Raw genomic sequence first — 21,309 nt, forward strand, 5'->3', positions numbered from 1 at the left:
GGCCTGTGGTGGCTGCCGGACTTTCAAAGGTGAACAGTTCGTCGATAGTTATACTGGGGTGGTAGAAGTAAGGCTGCGGGCTATAATCTAGGTTATACTTGATAAGATGATCAGAGAAAATGGATAATGTAGAGTTATTCACGAGATGATTTAGTACACTATTAAAGCGGTCGTTGGTGATTTTACCGGTTGTCAAATTAAGTTGCTGGAAAACCCAGACTTTTTCCCTGATTACGATGTCTATAGGAAGGATGTTGGCGATAATCTGAAGAGCGTCCGTTGGGGCGGTCTTATAGGCTTTAGTAATGGCAATTAATGCTAGTCTCTGTGCCGACTGGAGTTTACGCTGGATGTGCACTTTTGCTATGGCAGTACCCCAGACTTATGACCCGTAAGTCAGAATAGGTTCGAGAACCGTCTTGTAGAGCAGCCTGCACGCATTGCTCCCGTACCCCCACCTGTTACGGGCAATGCTGGCCAGAGAATGCATCACTGTTAGGGCTTTCTCATAGGTATAATAGATGTGAGGCTTCCAAGTTAGCCTATTATCCAGTTGTACGCCAAGGTATTTTATTGTATCTTTATTTTTAATGCGGATCCCATCTAACCTGATAGATGGGCCTTTACGAAGAGGGGTGGTCCTGGGAAAGACAATGCAGCAGCATTTTTCGTGATTGATCTTAAGTTTCCTGTTCTGGCACCAGGACGAGATGTCTTTTAAAATATTGTTGGCCCTTGCTTGCAACACCTCTTGATTCCGATGAGTAAGTGCAAGGACTGTGTCGTCCGCGTAGGCTTGAAGCCTGCAGTGATAGTCTGCAGGGAAAGAGGAGCTTAGATCCAGGAGACTGTTGTGCATTATATTCCACAGAAAAGGCCCGGAGCGAGAGCCCTGCGGGCAGCCCCTATTTATGTTCTTAGTGAGGTAGGTGTGGTTATTGCTGCTAACACTGATCTTCCTGTCACTTAGGTAGCTGTTTAACAAAGCGTAAAGGTTTTTAGGGCAGCCGGTGCTTTTAATGGCGTCGAGAATTGCAGGCCACCAGGCGTGATCAAATGCGCCCTTAAAGTCAATTGCAACCAACATCGTATGCTCGCCTCTTTCTTTAGCCTTCCGAATAAAGTTGACCATGTCGTCCAGAGCGATGATAGCGCTCTTCCCTTTTCTAAATCCGTATTGGTTATTGTTTATGTAGTTGTTTTTCTCACAGTGGTGCTGCAACCTATTGGTCAGCAGCCCATCCAGTATCTTACCAATGACTGGAAGGAGGGAAATTGGTCGAAAGTCTGATGACTTAGAAGGATTGCCGGTTTTTGGGAGAAGCTTAATGGAGGCGGTTTTCCAGCAGTGGGGAAAATAACCCAGCTGCAAGCACTTGTTGAATATAACAGTAAAAGTTGAAGGGATGGCTTCATAGGCCAACTTGGCCATACGGGGTGTTATGAAATCTGGGCCGGGGGCCTTTCGAAGCTTGAGATTAGAAAATTCGTTGGCGATTTCTTGATAAGTGAAGAGTCGAGTCATCATCATTGGTGCAACAGTTTGAGGCGTTATTTCTGATGGAAAGATGAGTGTTGTTATCTGTTGTAGGGTCATCGTCGGGAAAGAGGTCCGTGATGATGCTGTCCACTGTGTCTTCGATTGAGGAGCTGGCATTAAAGTTGTTCGTCTGAAGATTATTGGGTATTTTGGCATTTTTAACTTTTTTCCTGGCGACATAATACGGGATAGACCAGGGATTTTTACTGCCCATATCGGTACAAAACTTTCTCCACAAGTCTGTACGGGCTTTATTTATCTCAGTTTTGTAGCATCGGAGTTTAGATAGGTATTCCTGCCTGAGAGTTTCTTTTCTGTCTGAATTAGTCTCCCTCCTGAATATTCTTCTGGCTTTCCTAAGGTCGGTTCTCTGGGTGGACAGCTCTTTTGTCCACCAGGGTGCAGATTGTTTCGTTGCCTTTATAGTGGTCGCTGTGTGATACGCACGCAGAATGATGTTCTGAAGCTGCTCGATGACCTCTTCTAGGGCCTTGGTATTGTCGATTTGTTCTACAGAGTTGATGTTCCAGTTGGTCTTTATAATATCTTGATAGTATATCCAGTTGGTATTTTGTTTAATGCACCTCTTCTTTTCTATCCCGGACATCTTGATGCAAGTCACTATGTAATTATGATCACTTACTGAGTGCTCGTCGAGAGTGCTGCATTGGACTCCTTGCCTGTATAGGAGGGGGTTTGCCATGCTGATGTCGACCCAACTCTCTCCTGTTGAAGAGGAGTAAGTGGGCAGAGGGCTGGTATTCAGTGATTGCATATTAAGACTGTTCATGAACTCGACCACTTTGTAGCCCCTCGGATCTTCAGTGGGGCTAAACCAGACCTGGGATTTGGCGTTGAAGTCTCCCACCACCAGGACTGGGAGTCCATTAAGCTGCTGGATTGTGGACTGCAGTTTTTCAAGCGGGTCTGTTAGGTCGTGATAAGGCGAGCAGTAGAAAGAGATTATCATTACCTGGGTGCTGTGATGTTTAATCAGAACGGTGGTGAAATAATTGTTTGTGTGTTGTGGGATAAGCTGGACATCAAGGTTGTTATTGACCAGAATGATGCCAGTAAGAGGGTTTGCAGTCGGATTATTATGATTAAAAACTGGAAGGCTACCAAAGAGGGCAATCTTCTTCTGAAAACAGTACGGCTCCTGTACAGCTATTATGTCTGCATGATGTAGGTTTGTGACTTGCATTGCTTCTGTAGCAGCAGCTTTAGAGCGCTGTAAATTAATCTGGAGCAGTTTCATATTCTGGAAGGGCCTAGAATCCATAATTTGTTTGGACTATGGCTTGCTTCTTTGCTCTGATGGAGTGTTGGCATGTAGAATGGAAGGCATTGTGGTTGGTAGGTTGACGATCTTCTGGGGTAAGCTCTCTGTTTGACAGTTTGCAATTAATACAGCAGGGAGGTTGATCTTTTCTGTTGCATTCACTGTATTTATGACTTTTAGAACAGTGACTACAGTACTGTTTAGAGTCGCAGTCACGCGCTATGTGGTTAAAACCACAGCATTTGTAACAGCGCGTTATATGGACATAGTCATCTAGAGTTATGTTGGCCCATTGAATTGAAATAAATTTTTGTTTTATCAACACATTCCTTATGTCCGGTGTCGTGTTAAGGATGACATGCCGGCAATTCTCCCGTACATTGCCATTCCTAATCGAGGTACTAACTCTTGCGGCTGACAGGAATTCTTGCTTCTCTATTGAATTGAGCGATATATTTTGTTCATAGATGGTTTCGACTATACTCCCGTCCTCTACAGAGTTGGGGACGTTTAATAAAATGAGTCTTGGGCGTCTGCCTTCAGAGACCTTTGTTCTTACCATAGACTGCATGTCTGTAAGCTCCCCTATTGCTTTTTCTAGAGCTATGGCATCTGCCCTATTGCCAGTTCTGAAGCACAAGCCGTCCCCTTTCACCTTTCTTATGGCAGTAACTTTTATTTTAAGTTTATTTGGTTTAATATTTGAGGTAATTTTCTTTTCTATTTCACCCATGTTTATCTTGGTTCCTTCAATATCTTTTGGATAAACAATAAGAGCATGGCTGCTCCCGCTCCCTTCTTTTTTAATTTTGTTGTTTATCGATTTATTAATGGATTTAGTAGTGTTGCTAGGGGAAAGGTTAGCCCTAGCAACAGCTGCGTAAGAAAAGGCTTGAGACAAGCCCTCCTGAATCGGCTGATTTTCCTTATTATTGTTAACAGTTTTAGATCTCAGTTCCTCCAGAATGCCGTATATCTGACTTATAGCAGAAAACATTTTGGTGACCCTATCTCTTATTTCTTTTTTTCTCGTGAACCGAAGGGTTTGATTTACTGGTAGCTGGGATTAAACTCATAATTCGCTGGAGATTTAAACTAGACTCTTGCAGGAGCCTATCTTCGACTGAACTGAATTCTTCTTCTCCCTCAACGCTTTCGGGAGTACTGGGTCTAGAGGTTGCCTGGTTGCTGGACTGAGGGGGTTCTGGCACAAGCACTGAGTCTTCCATAATGAAGGCTTACTAGTGCACAAGGTGGGAAAAAACAAGAGTCCAAAACAAAAGAGTAACCAGTGCAGGATACAGAAATGCCAAAAACACGAAAAACGCCGATCGGCTAATACCACGCCGTATGGCTACGCCCCACCGGTTAGGCCGATCACGCCGGTCAGATACGACGTGCTGATCGGCTAAACACCACGTGGCGCGAAACAGTTCTTTGTTCACAGTAGTTGATTCCGAACGCTCGTATCTCGATAACGGTAAAAGATAGCGATACGAAATTTATACACGACGTAGATGGTTATATATGCTGGCTAACACCGTCGATAAAATTAATCGATAGCGCTCGCGAAGCCCGATGGGGCCCGAACAAAATCACAAGTTTCGAATGCTCGTAAGTAAAAACTACGAGCCGGAAAATAAAAGTTTTTAAACTCACAAAATCCTTACGAAAGGCGCTATCCAACGATGTATTACTTTCGTCTGCGGGGTAAGTATATCCGAAGTTATTGCGATAGAAAGACGGAGCACATGCACAATGCAACGAAGAGCTTATATATCCCGTCGCTCCCCCAATAATGATACTGGTAGACGATCATACAGCAATGGTTAGGGAAAATTTTTGTTTATTTATTCAAATGCATTTTGGGTTGGTTTATGGTTGGTTATTCGGGTTGGATAAACCAACCCGAATAATTTTTGATATTGGCTATGTGCATTTTGGTGATAGTATCAATTTGACAAAATGAAATGTGAACTTTATTAATTATTTAAGTTTTTTTTGATAGTTTTCTAAGTGTAACATTGATAATTTTCAGTGTAGATGAGAAATATTTTTGTGTAAATTATTTCCTTTTTTTATATTTTGAAAATTTTGATATAATACATTATTTTAGTGTTACATTAATCAATTTTTGAATATCAATATGATTATTATATTTTTATATACAATAGGCAAGAAATGCTGTTTCTAAAGAAGTTGTTGCAATTAAGAAAATGTCTTTTACAGGAAAACAGTCTGCAGAGGTAAATAAAAATTTTATTTTATTCAAAGTAAATTAATATCAGCAGAAAGCATGAAAACTTGAATATTTTTTGGCAAAATTTTGATTTACAGGTAATTAAGATAATCCTGTATTTTTATATTCACTTGTAACATTAAATTATTATATTTCAAACTAGAAATGGCAAGATATAATCAAAGAAGTGAAGTTCCTGCGTCAACTTAAACATAGGAATACAATCGATTATAAAGGATGTTATTTAAAAGAGCACACAGCATGGGTAAATATATATTACAGTTAAAAATGACAGATTGTAAATTTTTAAAATAATTTTGAAGTCAATTATACAATTTATTGAGTAATTTTTGTATTATTTTTTGTAGCTTATCATGGAATATTGTTTAGGGTCTGCTTCAGATATAATTGAAGGTAGATATCTAGCTGTTATTCCTGTATTACATAATATTTAAGCTTTTAAGTGCAGAAATACACTGAAATATGTCTCATAAAATCCAGTGTACTCTCACTAATTTGAATTAATTATAATATGGGATGTTTAGATTAGTGGAAAATTTGGGTTAACAGGATTATATATATAGATCTTCTAGCATTCATTTTAAAAATTGCTTATTTTAAATTCATTTCCTTTATAAAAAATTGAGGGAAATTGGTACAGTTTTAATTGTAAAGAAAGTAGGCATAATTTCCTAGAAAGATCCATTACATCTATTGATGGAAAATATCTCCAGATGTAAAGGAATGATAGTAATATGACAGACTTACTTCAGGAGAAATGTTTTATGATCATTGCAGATTGTCTGACCTGCTTTCAGGTGGCTTGACTTTTGACCTCTCACAGCTTTCCCTGATTGATGGGACAGGTAGAATGGGTGCAGTATTGCAAGTAAAAAATGGATAGTTGAGTTTGAAGACTCCAGTTAAACACTCCACCTGAAGTTACTGAAGTCTGCCAGAAGCTGGAAACTGAGAGTTGATCATCAGGAGACAGAATCAAAACTGTTCTCATTAGGAGAAAAGAACCTCTAATAAGAATATAATATGTTAATAGTAAAAGTTCTTGTTAGTAATAAAAAAAAGTTTCAAGGATCATTACTACTTTCTAGATTTGCATCTGAACATGTATAATTTTAAAAAAATTTTATACTATATTTGGTACATATGTTAAAATATGTAAAATATATTAATTTTACAAATTCATGATTATGTGTTTTTACAACATTTGATTGTTTTTGTTTTTGTCTGAAACATTTTCGAGTCAAAACAACCAAAATTGGTTTAGATCAGGGATCACAAACTCAAAACGCAGCAAAGGGCCAGTCATATAGATGTATATCAGATGTGGATCATATTATTATTTGGTAAACCAGAACATACTGTAAACTAAAAGAAAGGCTCTAGCAAAAAGCCCTTTTGTTTACAGGCCTTTACAACTTACGTAAACAGTTAGAAGTTTGAATTTTTCTGTTTTAATACCTGCAAAATATTAGAAACACTGATTTTTATAAAAGACTTCATTAAGGCTGCAGGCTGTTGGCAGATATGAAGTCTTAATGGTGGGCTGTCAATTTTCAATTCTTGGTTTAGATTAATTGAAGTTTGGATTAGTGAGAGTGCATTGTACATTAATTTTTTTTCTGAATTTATCAATTGTTAACATCTTATATTTTGTAACATATAATTTAAATAGAAAAATTACATCAATAAATCTAGATACTAACATATTGGAATATTATAAGTAATTTTTTGAAAATTTACTTAAGTTTTTTGTTTAGATGATATTTCTTATTTATGTTTATTCTGTATAATCTTATCTCAGATATTTTGGTGTAATGTTATTTTTATTATTAAGTACAGTAGTGTGTCGTTTATCCGAATGCTAATCAACCGAAATGTTGGTTAACCCAAAAATGTTCCAGTTGGACTGTGTCATGCTGAATCAAATGTTTTTGATACTAGATACAACTTTCAAAATATAATTTTTTTGTTTTTATATTTTTCAATTTATTTATTTTGTTTGAACAAAATAAAGAAATATTTTTTAACAATACAATAGTCATGATACTTATTTTAAAAAATTTGCGTTAGGCTTAACATCGACGAAAATTCAACAGATAGCAACACTCAATGGAGAAAAATTTCAATATGGGATAGGTTAATATATTTTTTTGTACATAATTGGTTATCCGAAAAATAAGTTATCCGAACACTCCCAGTCCCCAATTGATTCGGATTAACGACGCTCCACTGTAGTTGTAAAATTTGTTATATTTTCTAAAGAAACATAATAAAATTATTTTTAAAATTCTTTTTAAGTACATAAGAAACCTTTGAAAGAAGATGAAATTGCTGCTATTTGTCAGGATGCCTTGCAAGGGTTAGAATACCTCCATTCATTAGGCAGAATTCATAGGGATGTGAAGGCTGGAAATATTCTTCTTACAGAAAATGGAACTGTCAAGTTAGGTAAGTAGTATTAAGTTTTAGTTTTAAAATCCATGAACTAAATGATTACATATTACAACTTTAATTAATTTTTTATATATCTAGCTGATTTTGGATCAGCATCTATGATATGTCCAGCAAATTCATTTGTGGGTACACCATACTGGATGGCACCTGAGGTTATTTTAGCTATGGATGAAGGGCAGTATGATGGAAAAGTTGATATATGGTCTCTTGGTATAACTTGTATTGAATTAGGTAAGTTCATTTTATAGATTTTGAAAGAAACATTTTTGATTCAAACGTTTCTAGTAATTTCAGTTCAATATTACAATGCATTTGATAATTAGATTTAATAGTTGTTTTAATTTTGGAAACAGTGATTATTAAAAAGATAATTCAGCTGCTTTAAGGAAACCAATAGTTTAACTAAAGGAGAAATGCATTTTCTTTTAATGAAACCATAACTTGATTTTTGTTACTTTCTCTTATATACATAAATAATATGAATAAATTGGCAATAAATATAAAATATAATATTTAATAAAGTGGATGTATTGATATTCTATTGCCTTATTATACCACTTCATCGTATGTAAGAGAAAGTAAAGGAGAAATGTTTTTGGACCTTTATTCAGATCAACTCGATCTCAAAATCATTTTTGAAATAATGTATGTGGATATATATGGTGAACGTGTATTCTGCATTTATACTTATAAAATAATATCAAGCAATGGCAGAACCAGATATTTTTAGAGGACGGAGTTCAGCGAGGAAACTACACCTTCTAAAATACTAACTGAGATACCTGAAGCTTTGCTTGAGAAAATTATATATTAAAGCGAAAAATAAAAATATATATGTACAAGTATAAATTGAATGTGATTTTTAGCTTCAAAGTTTTTGGCAAATACAAAGACAATGTAAAGCTTCTATATAAACAGCATTGCTTATTATTATTAGTTTAGTTTTTATAATAGGACTTATTGCACTGATGTAACTTGTTGAAAAAACAAGAGATTTTATTAGTCTACAGGTTTACAGAAAACTTTTTCATTTGCATCAGTAAAATAAGTCCTATTAATAGATTATAGTCATAGTAAAAGTACTAATAATTAATAATCAAAAAAGAAACATTAATTAACAAGCATTATTGATTATGGATGCATTAAATAAAAGAAAGTCAACAATAGAATCTGGTCAGATATTAAAATTCATCTCAAATAATCTGCAACTGGCATGTGCTATCCAATCCAGAACTGTCACTGAAAATAAAGGGAAAGAAAAATTTACTATGATGCTAATTGAATTTTTTAAAAAAATCTGAAATAAATAAATTACAAAAGAACAGCATGATATTTTATTATTTATTTGATCCCTCATGAATGTCAATTAAAGCATAAGAACTGCTTTAATTGACATTCATGAGGGATCAAATAAATAAATAATAAATTAATCAGAAAGGGTGCAGCTATGTCTTACTCATTCCCCTAAATCTGTCATTGGTATCAAGTTATAGAAGTTTCTGAAACAATGATTTATTGTTGAAATTAAATTCTGTATTATAAGAAAATTAAAATTAATGTAAATTATGTATTTAATAAATTATTATGGCGCTTTGACCACCCCCATTCATTTCACTCGCTCACTTGTTCAAAAATTTTATGATAATTAATGGTCATAAAATTTTTAAAGTATATTTTATATATATATATATATAAATCTATTAGATATATATCTAGTAGATATTTATCTATTATGAAATTAAATGTATGCATTTATGGTGTAAGAGTATTCTTATTGAAACTTCTAATAGGTATAATTATAAATACTGCCGAATCTATGCAAAAGTATCAATATGTATGCTAGTATGATTAGTTAAGAATATTAATGTAAAAAAATAGTAATACAGTGACATTCTGTTAACCTGGCATCATTGGGACCAACATGGTGTCAGTTTATTCAATCTGCCGACTTATTGGACAATGGAATTTTTTCAGCATTTTTAATTTTCTGGATGCAATTTTACATATCTTTCCATGAAAAACTACAAATTTTGTTTGTTTAATTAACATGCTATTTCAGTTTTTCTAGATTATTCCTACTCTTGGTTTGAAACAAGAGCCCACCAACTAGAATCTTACTTTGTTCTTTGTACACTTTTATCTATATCTATTCTATATTCTATATATTTTGCATATTAAAAGCAAAGTGTTCCATCACTGCTGAAGCCAAAACTAACACTTTACAAAGAAATGCTATAAATAGAGACTCAACTCTGACTGCCTGAATGCAATATAATCAAATTAATCAAGACTGACAAGTACTTTATCCACACTTTTTGAAATATTGTTTTAGTTGATTTGATTTTAATTTTAATTAAATAATTTTGATTTGGTTTCGGTTTCTATTTTGGTATAAAGGCCAGAGTTTTAAATTTTTCAATTTTAATGTAATTTTAAATTTAAATTATAAATGTGTAAATTTAATTATTTTTAGTTTTAATTAACTGGCTACCTAGTTACGTATAAATACAGATGAATACCCAGTGCCTCGATACTCCCCTCAAAGACGAGCTGGATATGCCAGCTTATCGGTTTGCCAGCATACTGGATGCCATGTTAATGGAATTTCACTGTAATTTAATATTATAAAAAAATTACTTAATTTTATTCAGTAATACATTACACACAAAATAATTTTTTTATAGCTGAACGTAAGCCACCATATTTCAACATGAATGCAATGAGTGCCTTGTATCATATAGCTCAGAATGATTCTCCTATTCTTGGACCAGGTGATTGGTAAGCATTCACTTAATTTTTTGTTTTATTCATTTATTTGGTAGTTTTATTTTTAATACATTGTTTTAACATTACATACATTTCTTTAGTTTTTGTACATTGTTTTTATCTTTGATAGCTGCAAGAAATTATCATAAAATATTGATTCACATAAATCACATTAACCTATAATCACATGCAGTTTTTTAACACGTGAATGTGGGAGGTAGCAATTTTCTGCAGTGGTCTTTTGAGGATGTGTGAAAAGTGGAAAACATTTTTTCAACCAAAAGTTTTACATATGTAACATGAGGATATCATAGAAGCACAGCTAAGTAAATCAATTTGGTAAAAAATGCCCATGCAAAAACTAGTAGTTGTGGAAAATCACCACTACCACATGTAAATGTGGGTTAGTTAAACTATTCGTTAATTACAAATAAAGATAACAGTAGATTAAATAGTGACAAAATGAATTTAATATTTAAAATTATTTATTCTCAGCTGTGATTTATTATGATGCCAAATTTCATGTTAATTTTGAAGCAAAAATCTCTTAAAGATTTATTTAATGATTTTATTGTTTTAATATTCTTTGTCTAATTTATTTCAAATATTTGTATTCACAAACTGGTTAATTTTTATTCTAACTATAGATAAGTAAGTCTTATTAGTGCAAAATTTTTAATGCAAATGCAATTTACATTATATTTGACAAAAATTCTATGATATGTTTATTTCTGAGCTATTTCTAAATTTAATATTTATTGACTGTTTATGTTGAACTTTATTAAAATAGCATTGTGATATAGACTGTCATCTTTTATTACAATAAATTTCACTAATGCTTTTGGATGGAAGATTCTTTTGATCTATTTTTCAGACTTAGTAATAATCATTTTAGTCTTTAGTTTTGGTGAAACTTATATATATTATAATATAATATAAGAATATATCACTTAAGAAAAAATATATATTTCTCAAGTGATATATTATTATTTTTTGTGCTGCAGTTTTTAAATTGCAGACCTATACATTTCCACTGTCTTTCTTTCTTTTGTTAAATCTGAGAATGGAGTTAGATGAAAATTGAGACTAGATATGGAAAACTGAGGCTGGAGGCCTCATTTAACTATATACAAATTTCTAGGCTGGACCAGAAGTTACATGATTTTAATTCAAAAATTATTTTGAGAATTGCATTAGATAGATGACTGTTGCTGTCAGGTGCAGGCATGTTGCTGTCAGGAGAAGTATGATGTATAGGGAAAAAATACTAAAATTGAGACCAGATAGGGAGAGCTTAGTTAAAATTAATGTATCATAAAAGAATTGCAGCTCAGCATTGTGACAATGTCACAATAAATTTGTCTATTTTTTTATTCTTTATGATTTTGCACATTAGCAAGGCTTCCATTTGCTACTGGTCAAATCATTTTTGTAAATTAAAACTATTCATTTGACTAACAAAATTGAGCATGCATTTGTCAATTCACAAAAAGGACTGCCCACAGTCCTTCATTAGGTTTAAATTGGTGTCTTCTGGCAGCAAGTGAAATGTCCACATTGTGTTGATGACCAGTTCCTTTCATTTTCCATAAGCTGGACATTGTTTTCTCAGTGGTGGCAGTTCAAATTGGTAGTCATTTTTGTGAAAAAGTCTAGTGTTCATTGCTTCTATCAATATAACTCAAAAGAATGCAGCAATGAACTTAATCTTGAAAATGAAATTTGAGAATGGATATGGAAAGCTTAGTGAGAGGAGGGCCCAATTAACTTCCAGTCTAGACCAGAAGCCATGTTAGTTTAATTTGAAAATTTTTTCCAGAACAGAGTTACATAGATGACTGGCATGACACTATTGTAAACAGGAAAAGTACAACATACGGGGGCAAGACACTACTAAAATCAAAAGTATTGTGGCAAAAAATTGTAGCCCGGCATTGTGATGATATCACAATAAATAATAAGCTCGTATTTAATAATTTTATTTGATCAAGTCAAATTAATTTTTTTTTTTATAAAACAACAGATAATTCTGAAAAGTGGTGATTTGTTTACTTTTAAAAATATAAAATCAAATTTAATCTTTTCAAATGATTTTGAGATATAAATTGAACTTTATAGATGTTGATTATATATAGCAAATTTGATTTCTTTTAATTGATTTTGTCAATATTCTAATACCAAATTGAACTGAAAAATTCTTTTTGTATTTGATACACTAATATATTCTATTTGTTATTAATATATTTTATACTGCTGTGATAAAATACATTATATATATATATATGTGTGTGTTTAATATGTAATTATTTATTTGTTAGGTATATTTGTATATCGTAATTTTTTTTATTTTTAAATAAATTTTTATTTATTATATGATTTCAAAAATATATTTAAAATTTTGCAGGTCTGATATATTTAGGCATTTTGTTGATTCATGTTTACAAAAAAATCCAGCGGACAGACCAACAGCATCAAAATTACTTCAGGTAATTATAGGCAACATTTTAATTTGATCAATAATAAATATAAAATACACATTGTATGTATCAGTTTGTAATGTTAAAATATATATGCTTTATGCAGATATGCACACTATAAATTTAATTTGTAGATACATTTTTCTTAATTTAAAATAGTTTTTCCTTTAAGTAAATACTAGCATTATTAAATTATTACTGTCAATTTATTAATTATAGCATCCATTTATCGCAAGATCTCGGCAACCTAGAGTAATTTTAGATTTAATTCAGCGAACCAAAGCTGCTGTTAGAGAATTAGATAATTTAAATTATCGCAAGATGAAAAAGATACTCATGGTAGATTCTCAAGAAAATGAAGTTACTACAGGTGAAACAGAAGAAGATTCTACAGTAAGTCTAAAATTAAAAAATAATACTAAAATAATTTAATAATTTTGAAAATGTAATTAAAAATACCTTTGAAACATTGAAAGTTTACTGATAAACAAGTATAAAAATTTATCTTATCAGTATTTAGCTAACATTTTTGCAAAAAATTGTTGTTTCAAACATGATTATTGAAATATTATACATAACTAACAAAAATGTCAGTATAAAAAAACTTCATACAAAAGAGGACAATATAATTTAGTAATTAATTTTTTTTTTGGTCAGTCACTGCTTTTGGCATGACAACCTGCACATACTCTTACCCAAATGATTACTTGGATGATTAGTTGATTGATTTCTATATTTAGATTGTATGACTCATTCATTGTTGGAAGCCAATTCCAACACTTTTTTTGCAAGAGATGTAACTTAAACCAATACAAAACTTTATACCCAAATTACTTTAGAAACTGTAAAAAATATACACTATTGAAGACACATACAAATATATATATATACAGGGTGTTTGGAAATTCCTGTTACAAACTTCTAGGACTTGTAGAGGGGAGTGAGTACATAATATTTTGATTAGGATGACCATGTCCAGAAACGTACCGTTTCCGTTCTACGACAGTTTCAATTCAGATGTTTAACTCTTCCACTCTGCTTGAGGAATTTGAATTAACCATGACAGAGTGCAATTACTAGGAAATTTAATTATTCTACACGTCATCCTGTCTACCCTATTGTATACCAGGACAAGCAACTCTGAGACTTTTCTCTTTCTCTCAGCAGAAGTGGAAGAGTTAAACATCTGAATTGAAACCATTATAGAACAGAAACAGTACGTTTCCAGACATGGGTTCCTAATTAAAATATTATGTACTTACTCCCCTCTACAAGTCTTAGAAGTTTGTAACGGGAATTTCCAAACATCCTATATATATACATATCTTTCTACTATTCTTTTAATATATATATATATATATATTGGAATTTTCTTAAATGTTCTTTCATAATCACTGGAACACAAACAACATTGGTGGAGTCTACCTTCTTTTATAGGCTCTTTCTGGTCTATATTTATGTAAATTGGTTAAAAGGTTTGTGATGTCGGATATCTTCAGAAATTTTCATTGTAAAGAAAAAAATTTTAAAAATTTAGATGAAATATATGTATTTACAAACTAAAAAAATATACAATATAGTTTTTTTGTATATGTCTTAGAGTTGCTGACTTGGGAAAAGCAAATGGGCTGATAAATGAAAGTCAGTCTACTTATGTAATATTTGGGTCAGTATGGTATATAATTATAAATTTATATATTCTTATAGTTTGATGAAAAGGTGCAGAACTTCATTAAAAAGTAGAAATGGCAAAGGAAATTGTCTAGTTATACTGTTTTTAAAACCACCATTAGTCAAATAACCTTTTTTCCTAACCAATTACAGCAGGAAATTCAAAGTTTTGGAAAGTAGTAATTTTTGAATTCAAAACTGTTTATAGTTGAAATTTGTCAGCTAAGTCAAAAGCATAATTTCAATTTCTGAACATTAAATGGGCAGGAAAATCTGTTAGAAATTGTTTAACTGTTGATACTGGAATCAAGCTTAACAAATTTTATTTGTAATTTTGTGCAAAAGCTAGAAAAAGTCAGAAAATGTTGGTAATTGAGGGAAATGGTGAAAAGAGAGGACAAGGTATAATTAAAAATTCAATTTAAATGGATTAGGAGATCATTTCCTGGTGATTGGTTATGGTTTCCCAAAAAATAAGACCTGTATTAAAAAGTAGTGCTGCACCACAGACTCATAAGCTTAGTAATAAATAAAGAATTTTTAATAAATAATTAATGTTAACTTATTTCTATTGTGTATTGTCATTTTTCATTTTTGTGCAAATTCTGAGCAAGGTTCCGTTGCTTCTCATGAGGAGACATCAAAGCTGGTAATGTTATGGTAATGGCATTTTTTGCTATTGTTTGAAATTTTTATAAACTTTTACAATTAGTGCTTCAAAAATCTGTTGAAAATGTAAATCTAACAGTGGAGATAAATGCAAGAAGTGTCACTCTACTACCATGGAAACTAAACTGAATATTATATAACTATGTTTGGTGAAAAAAACTGTGTTTGAAACACCTGTTGCTAAGTAGTAGCGAGTGGGTAAACGAGCATAATATATTCTATTAAGTACATTGAATGATAAAAAACTAACAATAAGTGATTATTCTGTAGACAAATATACTTTCTAAGTTATTTTTCAACTTACAACAAAACCCCAGGCACCTAACTTGTTCATAAGTAGAGGATTGCCTGTAATTCAATTTATTTTGGAAAATACAGTACAATAATCAGATTGTTATTAAATGGAAATTTTTTTAAAAATAGATTTATTTATTTGTGTTTTTAATTTTTAAAGGAAGACGATCAAATCGGAGGAGATAGCAGTAAAAGTAATAGTTTAGCCAGTACTCATAGTCATCAGAGTGGTGGCGTAAGTGCCGGAAGTCAGAGTAGCAGTACAAGTAGTCTTCCACCGGCATCCGAGAATGATTCGACATACAATTATCCGGCTTCCATGAGAGGACAACGGAGTAGTGTTCGTGTCAGTCCTTCTGTAAGTTTTTTATTAGTGTAAGAAAGGTGAAGGGCCAGATAAGGATTGCATTGACAATGGAAGAATGAAGTTCAGTCCTGCAATCTAACTAATAACTGGTTTTAAAAGGTCAATTGACTTCTCTTGTTATAAATAAGCATTTTTAATTTATTAATCTGAAACAGTTATTCTATTTTATTTTTTTATATCTGAAGATTGCATTAAACAAGATTCGTTATGCCTAGTCTTTTAATATTTTCATACAATGTAAGAATACAATTTGAAATAGATCTAAAATTTAAAAAAAAAATATGTTGAAAATCTTACAAATTGAAGGTGTTTAGCTTTTTGTTATTAATCGTTTATTAATTCCTTTGCAAAAAATTGAATATTCTGATCAGGAATTTTTAGATTTGAAATATGTTAAATAATATGCTAAGTTTACTTCATATGATTTATTTTTCCAATTAGAATAGTCTCAGATATATATGACGATGTTTGTTTGCTATACACTTCTAGGCCATTTGACCAATTGCTATAAAACTCTGCAGTTACGTTCAAATACTTTTAATTTAGTCAATGTACATCACTCTCCAAAATATCGATTGCATTTCTATAAATCAGTTAATTTCTCTCTACATTTGATTTGCGATTTACACTTAGCACCCATAGCACCATCTATTGGCAAAAATTTAACAAAATAATAAACTAAATGTAATTTTTAAAAATATATATTATATTCACTTAATTACTGTGACAATGATACAGCATGAAATAGACATGCTATATCATTACTGAGACAGGTGGAATGTAGGATTTGCCTGCATGGAATCAAAAGTGTTACCTTGTGGAAAGTCTACAATTATTTAATTTACCACATCTAATGACTCGGGGGTTTTTTTTCATTTCTGAACGGTTCTTTTTCATTTTAATAAATGCCCTCCAGTAACTGAGTTGAAAAAACTACTGAACACAGGTTTGTTGTGTGTTCGGGCACAGCCAGTTGTAAAGTACTTAATTTTAGTATCTTAGGAAACCGACTATAATTACGGTCGGTAAAACTTCCGTTAACCTAACGGGTACTTTACGCGGATTCGAGATTAGTTTGCCAGGCCTGGGCTTTTAAGCGTGCACCGAAAAATTAGTAATAATAACGATAAATATCAAGTCAGATCAAAAGTTCAAATATATTTAATTAGCAACTAGAATGTACTACGTACAAATGTCAATAATCCAAACAAAATTTATTAACGAAAATCAACAAGTCAACCCGACAATAAACTCAGCTACTTAGCTTAACTTAATAGTAATTCCCCTTTGAAATTCGACAATCAAATACTTAGAAACTATGAACAAAATCTCTTACTAATTAAACGTCTATCCGTCACCTCACTATACGAAGAAACTATTTCCTCAATCCTTTCGATATCATCAAATCGTCAATCGAACTCCTCTTTAACACCTTGGATCGTCCAATTATCAATCTGGACTTCTATCAGAAAATATTTCGCTTTTGAATCTACCTCGCTCTCACAGTCGCCTCGATTTGGAATTCATCTCGGTTTGGAAATCACCTCTGTTTGGAAATCGCCTCTCCTTTTTCGGTTAACGTACGGTGAGGTGACGTCACACTTGAGCTGGGTTACTCCCCTTATTTACATACTTAGTTGCTAACATTAACTTTCTTTTTCTGGCAGCTTTAAGTTTCCGACAAAGCTTATAAACCGTTTACAAAATATTTATCATAATTTTCTGGGATGTTTAAGACGGTTTATCAAGTATTTCTCTACTAGTGATAGTGGGGACTTCCCCCTCCAATTTTTTTTTTTTCTGCGGACTGTTACTTTCGCCGGGCAGCGCAAGTGCGCAAGATTTTTCCTACGGCGCTTATTTCTCCGTGAGTTGTTTTATCTTCATTTTTCATTACTAACAAGAGAGTGGTGGGGAACCTTCGTCCTAAATAAACATAAACCCCAAACAAAAGATAATAAAACAGAAATAATAATAAAATAAAAATAACGTTCGGACTCAGTTCCTTACACCCCTTCCCCTTTAAATAAAGAGAAATTTATTTCTCTAATTTTTACTTCGAAATCAACTCTGCTTCCAATTGCGCCTTCCTTATACAGTTGCTGCCAGAATCACAACCAAATCATCCCATACAAAGTTTAATTTTGTTTTCTTTTACATAAGTAAGAACAACTCGTTGATCACTTAATGCTATCTTAAATATTTACTTTACATTTGGGGAATGTTGACATAGATTCGCACGCGATCCAAGGTTGCTGATCATTGTTCACGCTACTTCAATCTGCGTGATTAGGAAGCACTTTAATCCCAAACTTTTCTCCTATTATTATAACTTCTTTTTCTTCTGATATGGACTGACGGTCAGTTGAGTTAGTGGTTACTATTTTTAGTTGTCAGTAATTATGTCCGTCATGTCATTAGGAAAAATATGTTACTTTTTTTTTTCAAACCCCCCCAAACCAAATTCCTTTTCCTCTAGGGTTTCCTTGGATTTACAATGGGTGGTCGAACAACCGCCTGAAAGAAAATTTTATATTCACCTATTGGTTTCCTTCTCTATCTTTTAGACCTCTTTTTCATACCGGCAAGTTGACGGTAATCCACTCGTTGAACTGGACGAAGTCGTCGATGAATGATTCCGGACGTGCGGACTCTTGCTGGAGGTGGTGAAATAGCGGCAGGATCCCTCGTCGGCGATCCCCCGTTGCCCCTATCTGTCGTTGTTAGGGGTGGTTGCATGCTTCGCCTCGGGAATAAGTTATACCTTTTGAGGTTAGCAAATATGATGTCGTCCAAAACTGGCCTTAGTATGGGGATTTTGTACTTCGTATACGACTGGTGATATCACTTTGGAGACTTCGTAGGGCCTGGACCACTTGGGTGCTAATTTTGCACTATATCTGCGACTAGAGGAGGAGATTGGATGAGTTTTTATAACAACTAAAGCACCCACCTTGAGAATATCTGGTCGCCTTCTTAAATTGTACGCTCTCTGTTGCTTTTGTTGGGCCATTCTCACGTTAGTTCGGGCTTGTTTCTGAATCTTCTGCAGTTGCGCCCATTTCTCGGTAACTGTCGTGGGACTCTGTGGATAATTCGTTAATCGGTCCCAGGGAAGTGCAATTTCTCTTCCAAGGTGTAATCGGGCTGGTGTATATTTAGTTGAGTCTTGTATTGACATCCTCAACGCTAGAGCCAGTTCCGATATATGAATATCCCATTCGCGATGATTTCGCTCTATGTATGCAGCGATCATCCTTCTGATCGTTCTATTCACTCTTTCTGTGAAATTAGACTGCGAGTGGTAAGGTGTGGTCAGGATATGTCGTATCCCAGCACGATGGCATACTTCCGCCATGAGGTGAGAAATGAATTGCGGTCCATTATCTGAAATTAAAGTCTTAGGCATGCCATACCTACAAAAGTATTCGTTATACATACAATTAACAAGCTTTTCTGCGGTAATTTTTCGCAGTGGGAAAATTTCTACCCATTTACTGAAGTAATCAGTCATTACTAATAGATACTGGTTACCTTTATTGGACCGCAGATATGGTCCCATTATGTCGACTCCAATTTTCTCCCCGGGTTCAGTTAATTCGGGGACTTGCATAAGTCCGGCCGTTTTTCTTTGGCTAAACTTAGTCACTTGACACGTATGGCATCCTAGTACATATTCTTTTATTTCTTGGCGCATTCCGGGCCAATAGCAGCGTTGCTGGACCTTTCTCGTAGTTTTTCTTATACCCAAGTGGCCGGCAGTTGGATGATCATGTAGTTCCTTTAGAACTTCTTGTCTTAAGTCTCGTGGAATGACGGGACGAAAACTTCCTGTATCATCTGGCTTTCTGCTATAATACAGGATTTTATTTATTAGTCAGTAATGTGCCGACTTACCTATTATTTCCGAGGAAAGAGTAGGGTCCTCGGGTAAATCCCCTGTGGCTAAGTATCGGTAGAGTCCGCTCCATTCTATATCATTTTCTTGGGCGGTAATTAAATCTTGTTCCTTCTCAAAAGTTGTTACTGCTAACAGTTTGGCGGTTAAATCAGTCTCCTCGATTTGATGAGGATTTTCAACAGGTCGTCGGGATAACGCATCAGGTAGTTGATTAACTTGAGAATATTGTTCGAGGTCCTGCAAGAAATCGGACGCAGTTATGTTTGACCTACCGTTAAATTGTATCTCCGGTGGTGGCGGAGCTGTTTGCAGCCAAACCATGGACGTATTTGGCACTGAAGGCACATCTTGCCTTGGTGTTGATGCCTCGGGCCGTACAGCACTAGTAACGTTCGGTGTTGTAGGCTCGGAAATTCCAGTCGTAACACAAGACGTTAAGTGTGTCACTGCGTTACTCAAGATTGACACTTGTTGTAATAAAACAGACAATTGCTGTTGGAGCTGGTTCAGTTCAGCACGGGTTACTGGTGCACTTTCATCCATTTTTTTTTTTCTATTACTTATTGTAAAGAGGTGTTATTCCTCTACCAAATCTAAATCGAATCCAAATTATTTGAACTAAGCAAATCAAATATCAAGAATTACACTAGAATATCCAATAAAAGTCAATTATCGACTCAAAAGCAAAAAGAGTCCCTGTTCAGGCGCCAGTTGTAAAGTACTTAATTTTAGTATCTTAGGAAACCGACTATAATTACGGTCGGTAAAACTTCCGTTAACCTAACGGGTACTTTACGCGGATTCGAGATTAGTTTGCCAGGCCTGGGCTTTTAAGCGTGCACCGAAAAATTAGTAATAATAACGATAAATATCAAGTCAGATCAAAAGTTCAAATATATTTAATTAGCAACTAGAATGTACTACGTACAAATGTCAATAATCCAAACAAAATTTATTAACGAAAATCAACAAGTCAACCCGACAATAAACTCAGCTACTTAGCTTAACTTAATAGTAATTCCCCTTTGAAATTCGACAATCAAATACTTAGAAACTATGAACAAAATCTCTTACTAATTAAACGTCTATCCGTCACCTCACTATACGAAGAAACTACTTCCTCAATCCTTTCGATATCATCAAATCGTCAATCGAACTCCTCTTTAACACCTTGGATCGTCCAATTATCAATCTGGACTTCTATCAGAAAATATTTCGCTTTTGAATCTACCTCGCTCTCACAGTCGCCTCGATTTGGAATTCATCTCGGTTTGGAAATCACCTCTGTTTGGAAATCGCCTCTCCTTTTTCGGTTAACGTACGGTGAGGTGACGTCACACTTGAGCTGGGTTACTCCCCTTATTTACATACTTAGTTGCTAACATTAACTTTCTTTTTCTGGCAGCTTTAAGTTTCCGACAAAGCTTATAAACCGTTTACAAAATATTTATCATAATTTTCTGGGATGTTTAAGACGGTTTATCAAGTATTTCTCTACTAGTGATAGTGGGGACTTCCCCCTCCAATTTTTTTTTTTTCTGCGGACTGTTACTTTCGCCGGGCAGCGCAAGTGCGCAAGATTTTTCCTACGGCGCTTATTTCTCCGTGAGTTGTTTTATCTTCATTTT

General features: G+C 33.7%; 1 protein-coding gene across 3 annotated transcripts in view; it reads left to right on the plus strand.

The window, feature by feature from the left end:
• Positions 1-21,309, plus strand: part of Tao (Serine/threonine-protein kinase Tao) — a 93,600-nt gene that overhangs the window by 53,305 nt on the left and 18,986 nt on the right. Inside the window, exons 6-14 of one of the 3 annotated variants that reach the window (XM_067276063.1) lie at positions 4,997-5,068; positions 5,225-5,326; positions 5,430-5,475; positions 7,381-7,530; positions 7,615-7,767; positions 10,221-10,314; positions 12,707-12,788; positions 12,999-13,172; positions 15,574-15,771. In XM_067276063.1, coding sequence (XP_067132164.1) covers positions 4,997-5,068; positions 5,225-5,326; positions 5,430-5,475; positions 7,381-7,530; positions 7,615-7,767; positions 10,221-10,314; positions 12,707-12,788; positions 12,999-13,172; positions 15,574-15,771 — 1,071 coding nt within the window. The remainder of the gene's footprint in view (positions 1-4,996; positions 5,069-5,224; positions 5,327-5,429; positions 5,476-7,380; positions 7,531-7,614; positions 7,768-10,220; positions 10,315-12,706; positions 12,789-12,998; positions 13,173-15,573; positions 15,772-21,309) is intronic. The other 2 variants (XM_067276064.1, XM_067276067.1) reach the window with 2 other exon arrangements.

Source organism: Centruroides vittatus, unplaced genomic scaffold (genome assembly GCF_030686945.1).
Source record: "Centruroides vittatus isolate TY-2023 unplaced genomic scaffold, ASM3068694v2 contig_658, whole genome shotgun sequence".
Taxonomy (NCBI): domain Eukaryota; kingdom Metazoa; phylum Arthropoda; class Arachnida; order Scorpiones; family Buthidae; genus Centruroides; species Centruroides vittatus.